This window comes from Rhagoletis pomonella, unplaced genomic scaffold (assembly GCF_013731165.1).
Source record: "Rhagoletis pomonella isolate Grant_MI unplaced genomic scaffold, Rhpom_1.0 Rhpom_scaffold_00004, whole genome shotgun sequence".
NCBI classification, from domain to species: domain Eukaryota; kingdom Metazoa; phylum Arthropoda; class Insecta; order Diptera; family Tephritidae; genus Rhagoletis; species Rhagoletis pomonella.
Window position 1 is genome coordinate 8,982,249 of NW_023458558.1, and position 10,198 is coordinate 8,992,446.

The window sequence follows — 10,198 nt, forward strand, 5'->3', positions numbered from 1 at the left end:
TCTACGTTCTTTGTTTAAAATATATTTAAATGGCATAATATGTGTAGCAGAAAGAAGTGACCGAGATGGAACAAAGAAGAAATTTAACTGGTCCTCGAGTTGAGGGAATAACAAGCACAACCAATAGTTGCGTTCCCCAACTTTTCTGGGTTAAAACCTCTAAAACTGTCAAAAGGTAAAAGAAGCCAGAGAACCGAGTACGGGAACGCTTTATGGTAAATTCCTGTAAATTCTTGCAACTTCTTGCAAGTTAAGGAACGGAACTAATTTGACCGCTAACAAGCTTCGACTGAATGTCATGAGTACATGGTACTCACGTCGTTTTTGCAACGCTTTTTTACATTTTTCATTATTTTATCACATTTTCAAATTTCGGGCCCTCGGCAACACTGAAGTTTACGAGGTCCTTTGCGCATCAAATTTGCTTCGTATTTTACGAGGAATTCCTAAATAGAGCTCCATACAAATTTTGACAGTTATTTTACGAAACTCTTAAATTTACGAGGTTTACGAGGCTTTTACAAGTTTAAGGGAATTCGCCTATTGTCTTCTCAAAATTGTCCTATTAATGGGCAAAGAATAGTTAAAAGAAGTAACACTGTTTCACGTAAGGCAGTCAATATGGCGGAATTAGAGCGAGAAGCTGCCAACTGATAACACCTGTATTATTGTATCATGCTATAAGTCCCCTTTCATACACGTCAAGACTTGCTTTCAAGTCTGCTCGTTCGTAGGAGAAGGAGGTGAGAAGAGAGGGGAAGAGTACAGATACCTCCGTACCGTCAATTCGTTTCAAGTTTTCTTGTCTCTTTTGATCTTTTCGTTGCTTCTCATTTAAAGAAACAAGGACTTGAATTCAATTAAGGTTGACGAGTGTGGAAGGAAACAGAATACTCAAAAGAGAATGCGAAAAAAATTGCTTTCAAGACTTGACGTGTCTGAAAGGGGACTAATATAACCCCAAGTTATACATCGAGTGTAAAGTTATCGATGCATCGAAGCAAACCATCGATGTTTTCTATGCATCTATGTTTTTCTCACATTTCTATTTGTGAAACATAATCAAAAATCGTGGTATTTCGTGGTTCGCCGTACACCAAAACAATCGAAATTCGTGGTATTTTGTAGATTTTGGATTTAATACAGCCAAAAAACTTGACATAAATATATAAAAAATGCAGTGTCGTGTTTTCAATTGTGGCAGCCGTAGGAGTAAAGGTTCCAAGGTGAGCTTTTTTTCGTTTCCTGAAGACGACGCCACTGCCTTCAGGTGGGTAGAATTCTGCCGACAAGAGAAGCCCTTCAATTTGAATACCAGCGCCATATGCATGAAGCATTTTACATTTAATGATTTCATGGGTAAATATCTCTTACTTTATTTATACATGATATCTAATAAAAAGCTTAGGATTTACTAAACGACCCTTGCTCAGGCGCGGAGCCGTGCCAACCATTTATGAATGCGATATACCTGCTGCAGTTTCTCGGCCACAAGATGACAGCATAGAGGATTTACTATATAGCTGCGAAGGTAGCAAAAACCATTATACCATAAAAACTATATTATTAATGTCAGTGGTTTATTACAGTTGTTTTGTCTGAAGCTAATAAAGAATATCGGCCCGAGGACGGTACTGTTGATGCTCCAACATCACAGATCCGTTGTTATTACTATGACACCAATTTTCAACAAGAGGAAGTTTTGAAGACTGAAGTGTTCGTTAATAATTAACAGATCTTAACGTGTAAATCAAATAATTTATATTTTTTCCCGTACTTGCAGAGAGACATTGAAGCGCGAAAATGCACTCCTTAAGAAGGAAAACCATAAGCAAAGTATCGAGCTTGCTTCATTGAAGCGGGAGTCCAACCTGCAATTGAAGAGAAACTTGTCGGAATTGGAGGCGCTGCAAAAGCGTTTGGCTGAAATGGCTGCTGAAATTAAAAATGTGGAACATACACTGGCCGGCACGTTTACCAAAAGACAGATAACGAAGATGAAGGTTGGGACGAAGCGACGAAAAATGGCACAAAAAGACATTGCAAAGTCGTTAGCACTGTATGCTGGCAGCATTGTGCAAAGTTTGAAGTGAACTCGGATACATGTGTTTTCCAAGAACGCTGGGACTACCCGATTTCAATTACTACAGGATTTTACTGAAGAAGCTTTAAAGAGACTAACGAAAGCGGCAGAAAAAGTTGTATTAAGGTCCTTGTAAACGATAAGAGTGATTTTCATGAGATACCTCTATTTTGATATGAATATTCTCATGTGCGTTGACGCGCAAACTGTGTCTCATTTTAACACTGCACGTGTTAGATTCATAAAAGAGAAGATTTAACAATAGAAAAATAATAGGGATGCTCACACCGATTAGGTAAATCCTGGCCTTATATGTATTTCGTGCAAATACGTCTAGTGAAATATCAAAGCATACGAATAGTGGTGTTTGTTGACTCATTTCCTGTAAAATCCAGTAAAAGTTACTGGATAATTTGTAAGCGAAAACAACTAATGAAAACTCAACATGCCCTATATGAGAGCTAAGGTTAAATTTATTTAAGGCTGTTTGCATGTGTCAAAGTTTCTTATGAGTGAGTTAAAGCTTAAACAGACGGCAGAGTTTATCCGGATTAACTCGGACTTAATCTGGATCAACTGCAGTTAATTCCCGAGTTGATCCGGATCAACGCTGACGTCTGTTTAAGCTTTTAGAAAGTGAGAGCTTTGAAGTTTTCTTTCCCACTTCTTCCTTCAGCGAAGAAATTTGTGTACCGAAAGCCAAATAGTTTTTGTACTACCGCTACCACCTTATACGAATTCTTCTTGATGAGAGCTGAGAATACCAGTGAGAGTGTTATTTTAAGATGAGAGTCACTATGCAGAGAACAAAGATGGCGCGGTCAGAGGTACCGGTGCTATGGCACAAGGTAGCGAACAGAAGGTGGCGCATTCCGCAAACCGCTACTTTGGTTTTGTCAAATAACGTAGATCTATATTGTGTGGTTTTGCCGATTCTTACAGTTATCTATGTTCATAAACAACGCCTCAAAAACTTAAAATGCACCCAAATTCACTATACTTTAACTAAAATCACAATTTTTTCACATTTCCCCTATTAATTAGTATTACAAGTCATATATTTTCACAATTTAAAAAGAATTAAAACACGTTTCCTATCTAAAAATGGAATATTAAGAAAATTGACTAATCTCACATTCTGTTTTATCCTCCTATTCGGCTCCGCTACTTTTTACCCACAAATGTGATCGCCGTCGGGAATGCGAAATCTTGTCTATCATTCTTGGGTACTTTGGTATTGCCGGATTTGACAATTCTCAAGTATAAGTAAACATCGCCTCAGAAACTTTAAATGCACCGACATTTACCCTTCACAAAATCACCCTTTTCTGGCCTTTCCTTTGTAAATTATTCTTTTAAGTCATACATATTTTTACAATTTAGCACAATTGAACGTTTTCTAAAACAAAAATTAATATTAATGAAATTACCTGTTCTAACTTAAGAAATATCGCCGCTAAGACCGCGCGAATATAAGATTCTATCATTATTTTGATGAGAGTGAATCCCCTCTCTCTTTGCTATTTAGGCGGTGAGGATTAGAGTAGGGCTATCACGAAAATTATTCTCATCGTTTACGAGAACCTTTAAGTATACGCCTTAAAACGCCTTAAAACATTAAAACGTCGTTTAAACATCGGATTTGAATAAATTGAATGTATATACAGATAAAATCATCTATGTTTTATTTCATTTTCAAAGAACGTGATTTTGAACAGTTAATTGAATACTGTGAGTTTGACATACAGGTGTAATTACATATGTATCTCAACAGTTAGATTTAAGTTCTGAACACATTGAAAACTACGAGCTACAGACCACAGCTTCCAATTTGTTATCTTCATTATCTAAACGCTTTGTCGATGGCGACATGATTTCTTTGAACGCGGCAGCGACATCATGAATTTGTATGAGTTTGACATAAAAGAAGAGGAGGAACCTTATCTGTCGCCAGAAAAATAGAAATAGATCTAATCTGGCCACAACCACAGCCGTCGCGTAGCCCGGTCGTCGCCAAAATAATTATCTACATAAGAGTACGTGTTAAAATAATTTGACGGCTGTGGTTTGTAGCTCGTCGTTTTCATTGTGTTCGGGCTATGACAGATGGAAATACATATCGGCTGCATTTCTTTATTCATTCTGAACGTTTGGAATAAACTTTTTTGTTTACTTATTCCTTAGAACGTTCCTGATTATATGTTGACGTATATTTCAAACGCATTCTGTTTATTCCGGCTGTGAAATGGGATTATCCGGAATGTATAAAGAAACGTAGCCATCGTGTAAGAACACTAAGAAAACAAAACATGTTATCCATGCCGAAGATGTTAATAGCCGTGTTTTCTTCGGCAATGATCGGGATCCGTATAAAAAAAATTTGCATACATGCACATGGACTATCGCCCAAAAACAATCGATGTTTTTCCAAAAATAAAACTATCGATTGTACAATCGATAGTTTTGCAGCTCTATCATGGAATTGGTTTAGCACAGACAAAAGTAAAATTAGTGGAAATCAGAATATCAATGATGTACTGGACTGTGTAAGTGCTTGTGTGTAAAGCAAAGAGTTTAAAACGTATTTATAAATAGTAAAATGTTTACAGCAGAATGTCAAAACAGTGCAACAGCTGTTCACTTGCAAGTTTTTGCTAGTTTCGTGTTCATTAACTTTTTCTGATAGTTTTCTCTTCTAAATTTACTGGAGCAGTTACTATAAAAATCTAATATCATTTTTGAAATATCGATATATCGATATAACGCACTAAAAAACTTTTGAAATGTCAGAGCAATATTTAAGAATCCTTGTTCAATAATAGTTAAAAGAAAGGAAGTATTATTTACTCTAAATTTTTCAAATATGAAAGATCTGTTGGCAGACAAAAAGTCTTACCTGTTAAAATATTCAATTAAAAAATTTAACTATCAGAATTTTAATCGTAAAAAAACGTTGGTAATGTTATACATATGCACATATTTCTTCTAAAATTTGTTGAACTGTTGAGGCTGTTTCCAGCTTACAAGAAAAGCGAAAAGTTTATATAAGATGACGCACAAGAAATGGAAAAGAAATTTGCCCCCCCTAAACGAAAGAGGATGGATGCCGCTTTATAAAAAGTCACCACTCCGCTGTCAGTCAGTGTGCTCAGGCCCATTGGAAATAAAAAAATATATCGATATCGCCTATATCGATATAATATCAAAATTCCTATTGTTTTCCTATTCCTATGGTTTAGGCTGTCACATTTTGATTATTTATGTATTTCAATTTTGGGTTCCAGAAAAATGGAATCAGAGGAAATTAAATTGGGAAAATTAACTGAGGAGTCTTTAAAGCGTAAAGAACGTTTGCGTCAATTACGTGGAAAAGCCCAAAAATCCGATAAAGATTCTTACACTAAAGGAACCGAAGAGCTTCCGAGGTTTTTAGTACCTTCAACTTAACAGTTTGAAATCGAGCTACTAATTGGCAATTTATTATCCATGCAGGCCTATTTTTCGCAGTTACAAACCACAGAACGAAAATACCGAAGGCGAAGTGTTAGACCAAGAACCATCCGGTGATATTGAAAAAGCAGTAGAAGGGCAGTTGGAACTATTGAATCAGCCTATGATTATCGATGAAATTGATATAGCAAATTTGGCGCCTCGAAAGCCCGACTGGGATCTAAAACGTGATGTATCAAAAAAGCTAGAACGATTAGAGAGGCGCACTCAAAAGGCAATTGCCGAGTTAATACGGGAGCGGCTGAAAAAGAATCAAACCGACCAAGAAATATTTCAGGCGGTGAACGTTGGTACGGCGCATGCCGGTGAGGCTACTACAGTCGATGATGATTAGTAATAACCAACAACTAATATATTTTATCATGTAAGGATTTATTTAATACACATATAAATATGATATAAAATAACAGAAATTGTACAAATTTACGATGGTATCTAAATTGCAAAAAAAAATATATATGTATAAATAATCGCCTATTTGCGACGAGAACCTAATGATGTAGTAGACAAGTGTGGCGAAATATTTTCTTTACCAGAAGACTTCAGTTTCTCACGTAATGCATTTATTTCTGAAAAAGGCATTCAGTTTTCGTTTTGTAAAATAAATAGTTTGTACATATACGCTCATTTACTTCAGTTGCGTCATAATGAAAAAAATGCAAATATTGAGTTAACGACCGCTATCTCTTCTAATAATAATATAATAGATCGGCGCTTACACTTGCGTTAGTGTTTGGCTGAGCTTCTCCTCCGATTTGTGGCGTGCGCCTTGAAGTTGTCTCTTCTATGTTGTGTAAAAATTTCATATACATATTTATCGATTACCGGTAGCTCACTAGACCAGAATATGTATTTTTTAGTCTTAGTAACAATTATTACCTTGTTTTATATTTCCGGTCTTAACTTTTATTTGTTGAACTATAAAATATTGCAGATCTTATTGCACTAATGATTTTGCAAATAAATGAAATGAAATATACATATATGTAGAGTCTGCTTTTTTTCGAGTTATGATACTATTAAAGTAAATGAGCAATATGTATGTATATACATACGTTCGCTGTACTTTTGTTCCAGTGCACTGGCGAATTTTCGCATGGAGTCAAGTTGTTGCGGTATTTCTTCTCGTAAACTTTCAATCGTTTTCCGCGCTTGGACCAGTTCCTTTTCTCGTAGTTGCAATAATTTATCTTTATCTTCAATTGCTTTTTCCTGTTGTAGTGCCACCTCCGTTCGCCAATGAATGGTCTTTTTAAGTTTTATTAGCTCTTGTGTTTGTTTTAATATTATTTCATTTGCTTTAGAAATTTCCTCCGCAGCCATCTCCAACGCTTTTCGTTTAGATTGCGAAATTTTCTTCTCCGCCTCCAGTTCAGCAACAACATCATCCTGCGAATTAAATTTTTACAATGTGATTTTTTTTCTAAATTGAACTTTTACTTTAGCTTTATCATATTTTTTAAACTTCTCCTGCATCTCCGATATATGATTGCGTGCATCGGCTAAATGCATTTCATTTTTACGCTCCGTATTTTTCAATTTCGATATTTCAGCGTGTAGTCTTTCTATTTGTTCCTTCAATGTTGAACTCTGTGATTTGGCGCCAGCCAATTCCTCATTAAGCAACTCGAAGCGTTTTTGTTCCTTTCTATAAGGAAGGATAAATTAATCAAAGGTGGATAAGTTATTTTTAATATATAAGAATATACATAATCAATATTCTCACATTTTCTCAGAAAGCAGATTGTTCTTCTCAGCTATTAATTTATCTGCTTGCAATTGTAGTGCCGTAATCGTCTTTTGACTACGTTCATTATCGAGGTGTCTCTGCTCAGATGCTTTTCGTAAGCTCTCTTGCAAATGCTGTAACTCTTCTGAATGCCGTTGATTTAAATTTCGACTATTATCAATCAGGGTTTCTTTTAGTTTACTATTATCACCATTCAATTGTTCAATTGTACGTAAATGCATTTCAACTTCCTGTTGTAGCGCCTGTATTTGATGTTCTTGCGATTGGTTTCTTGTCTACATTTAAACCACGAAGAATATGAGAAATACGTACATATATATAAATCATGTATATTTACCTGTATTGCATCTAACCTGCTGCTCATATAGAATAATACCACATTTAAAGGAGCCGCTCGACTGGGCAGACACAAATGAATTAAATTTTTAAAACTGCGCTTTTCTACAAATTGTAATTGATAGTCCGCAGGCTCTCCTAAGGAATCGGATTGTTTTTGTACTACTGCTAGCTCAAGCTTTCCTGACCGGCAATCTTGAAGCATTCGTGCCAGATTTTCGATAAATCCCGCGAAAGTGACATGTAATGACTGATCTTGCTTCAATGCGTTGAATGAAGAGCCGTCCACTGTAGTAATGTACATACGACGTTGATCCGCTTTCTCCGTCAATCGTAGCTGCTACAATTTACAAGTATTTTTTATTTTATATTTCATTATTTGTCCTAAGTTTTCTTACAAGCAATCCTTTGAATACAATTTTCTCTGCACATACGATGCACGGCTTCTTCGTGCGTTCGTTATCCAAACGAAAGTTTACTAATAGTTCCACTGTTGGTAAAATATTTTCAGTATTTTGGTTATAATTAAAATTGCTAAAATAATCTTCATCGGCCGGTGCATACATTTTTTCAATGATTATTTATAAATTGCACAGTACACATAAATTGTTTGTTTACGTTTCATTTAAGAATGTCCGATACTCATCGATATTCGACGATACGACATTAGGTATCGATGTTTTAGAATCGATATCGTACTAGAAAACCCCTTCAAAAATCGGGCCTACTTCATGTATGCATGTAAATAGTACTTCTAAGCCCGGGGATATGCCACCAATTTTAATTGGCAATCAAAATACAAAAATTTCGGTGATTGGTGAGAAGCATGATTCAATAATACAAGGTGGTATCAGTTGTGACAGCTCGATTTGACAATGCCTTAGCTCAGTAGAATAAGAAGAAAAATATAAAATTTCATACTTTCTTCTAAACAAAACTTGCTTTTTTATAGTACATTCGCAATGAAATGAAATAAAATAAAATAAAATACCTTTTTAAGAAAACAAAATGTGTACTGAGAGTAAAATAAAAAAAAATTCAACTATATTATTAGGCAAAGAATTGTTAAAGAAGTAACACTTGGGGTGTTCACAGTTCGTTCCAAATAGTGTCTCAAAATGTAGACGTCTACATTTTAAGACGTTTTCTAACCGTAAAATCTGTGGTGTTGATGTTTCCCTTACAAAATTGGAAAACGACTCCGTCTACATTTTGTCACACTCAAAGGTATGTTTTTTACGCGTCTACATTTTGCAACCTCGCAGCAGGGTTGCATTATGGCAATACTAATCACATTTTTTTTTTATTTATTGGGCACGTTTTCTGTATCTGCATTTAATTTGAGCGCAATTTCTGATGAAAAGAAACAAATCAAGGAAAAGAAATAACAAATATTAGGAATCGGTAATTAAGTTAAATAATTACAATTTTTCAGAAACAAAATCGAAAGGCGACATATAAAAAATGCACGCAAAGAAGAAATGTCTGGCAACACCAGCAAAGTTTTGAGACGATTTTGCGACAACTGCTAGAAAGGGCTGCTCACAGTTTGATGCTAAAGATGTCTCAAAATGTAAACGTCTACATTTTCAGACACAATTTGGAACGAACTGTGAACACCCCAACTGTTTCACGTAAGGCAGTCAATATGGCGGAATTAGAGCGGGAAGTTGCCAACCGATAACACCTTGTATTATTTCATCATGGAGCCAAGGTGTGTTTTACGGCCCGTCTCCACAGGCAAAAGTTTTTGCCTACCAACTGTCATTTTTATTGCCTGATAAAAATTTTATCAGCGGCAATATTTGTGCGTGGGCATTTTTTATCTTGACAAAAGCATTTATAAGATGGCAATTTTCGCCGGATTTCATCAATTAAAAAGTTTGAAAAATATGCTATTTCACACCCAAGCAAATAATAACACATATTTTAATAGAAATCAGTTCAATTTTTGCTTTTATATTGAAATATCGATAATGTTGTCTCCACGAAGCTATCGCGCAAATGAAAATGTAGCTGTCAAAGTACCAAATTGCTGGCAATATTTATCAAGATAAAAGCGGCACCCTGAAATTGTGCATATGGAAACTGTGCATACGAAATAATGCATATGAAAAAAACCGAAATAATGCATACGAAAAAAACCGAAATAATGCATATATGCACAGTTTCGGTTGAAAACCGAAATAACGCATTTGAGAAAAACGAAGTAATGCATACATGCACAGTTTCGGTTCAAAACCGAAATAATGCATATGACAAAAACCGAATTAATGCATACATGCACAGTTTCGACTCAAAATCGAAGTAATGCATATGACAAAAACCGAAATAGTGCATACATGAAAACGAACTTCTTTCTGAGTAGGCGGCCTTCGGCCGCGCTTTGGGATTATAACCCTTACTAAGTAGAATTCTCCTTTCTGTGTTGCCGGAAAAGGGGGCCGGAAGTAATTTTGCGCAGAACTTCTTTCTGCGTAGGCGGCCTTCGGCCGCGCTTAGGGATTATAACCCTTACT

General features: G+C 35.7%; 4 protein-coding genes across 7 annotated transcripts in view; 2 read left to right on the forward strand and 2 right to left on the reverse strand.

The window, feature by feature from the left end:
* LOC118736943 overlaps positions 1–10,198 on the reverse strand; it is a 38,836-nt gene that overhangs the window by 6,767 nt on the left and 21,871 nt on the right. The window lies entirely within an intron of this gene.
* LOC118736946 (THAP domain-containing protein 1-like) lies at positions 1,037–3,759 on the forward strand. Its single transcript, XM_036467112.1, has 4 exons — positions 1,037–1,359; positions 1,409–1,531; positions 1,590–1,716; positions 1,784–3,759. Exons 1-4 carry the CDS (start codon positions 1,176–1,178, stop codon positions 2,091–2,093), a joined length of 744 nt encoding a protein of 247 aa, XP_036323005.1. The 5' UTR covers positions 1,037–1,175; the 3' UTR covers positions 2,094–3,759.
* LOC118736948 (coiled-coil domain-containing protein 12) lies at positions 5,285–6,570 on the forward strand. The gene is made up of 2 exons (XM_036467116.1): positions 5,285–5,508; positions 5,576–6,570. The coding sequence occupies exons 1-2, from the start codon at positions 5,372–5,374 to the stop codon at positions 5,925–5,927; spliced, it is 489 nt and encodes a 162-aa protein (XP_036323009.1). The 5' UTR covers positions 5,285–5,371; the 3' UTR covers positions 5,928–6,570.
* LOC118736944 (spindle assembly abnormal protein 6 homolog) lies at positions 5,947–8,485 on the reverse strand. Its single transcript, XM_036467110.1, has 6 exons — positions 8,078–8,485; positions 7,681–8,019; positions 7,320–7,618; positions 7,034–7,241; positions 6,649–6,982; positions 5,947–6,162 (listed from the first exon to the last, which is right to left on the reverse strand). The coding sequence occupies exons 1-6, from the start codon at positions 8,243–8,245 to the stop codon at positions 6,068–6,070; spliced, it is 1,443 nt and encodes a 480-aa protein (XP_036323003.1). The 5' UTR covers positions 8,246–8,485; the 3' UTR covers positions 5,947–6,067.

What these genes read in the sequence shown, in the direction of transcription:
- LOC118736946 (XM_036467112.1), top strand. Translation starts at nt 1,176, where the DNA reads ATGCAGTGTCGTGTTTTCAATTGTGGCAGCCGTAGGAGTAAAGGTTCC. An exon ending in TTTACTATATAGCTGCGAAG is followed by an intron (nt 1,532 to 1,589) that starts GTAGCAAAAACC and finishes GGTTTATTACAG; the next exon opens with TTGTTTTGTCTGAAGCTAAT. An exon ending in GAAGTTTTGAAGACTGAAGT is followed by an intron (nt 1,717 to 1,783) that starts GTTCGTTAATAA and finishes CCGTACTTGCAG; the next exon opens with AGAGACATTGAAGCGCGAAA.
- LOC118736948 (XM_036467116.1), top strand. Translation starts at nt 5,372, where the DNA reads ATGGAATCAGAGGAAATTAAATTGGGAAAATTAACTGAGGAGTCTTTA. An exon ending in GGAACCGAAGAGCTTCCGAG is followed by an intron (nt 5,509 to 5,575) that starts GTTTTTAGTACC and finishes TTATCCATGCAG; the next exon opens with GCCTATTTTTCGCAGTTACA.
- LOC118736944 (XM_036467110.1), bottom strand. Translation starts at nt 8,245, where the DNA reads ATGTATGCACCGGCCGATGAAGATTATTTTAGCAATTTTAATTATAAC. An exon ending in GCAGGTTAGATGCAATACAG is followed by an intron (nt 7,619 to 7,680) that starts GTAAATATACAT and finishes GTTTAAATGTAG; the next exon opens with ACAAGAAACCAATCGCAAGA. An exon ending in GGAACAAAAGTACAGCGAAC is followed by an intron (nt 6,163 to 6,648) that starts GTATGTATATAC and finishes TGCCTTTTTCAG; the next exon opens with AAATAAATGCATTACGTGAG.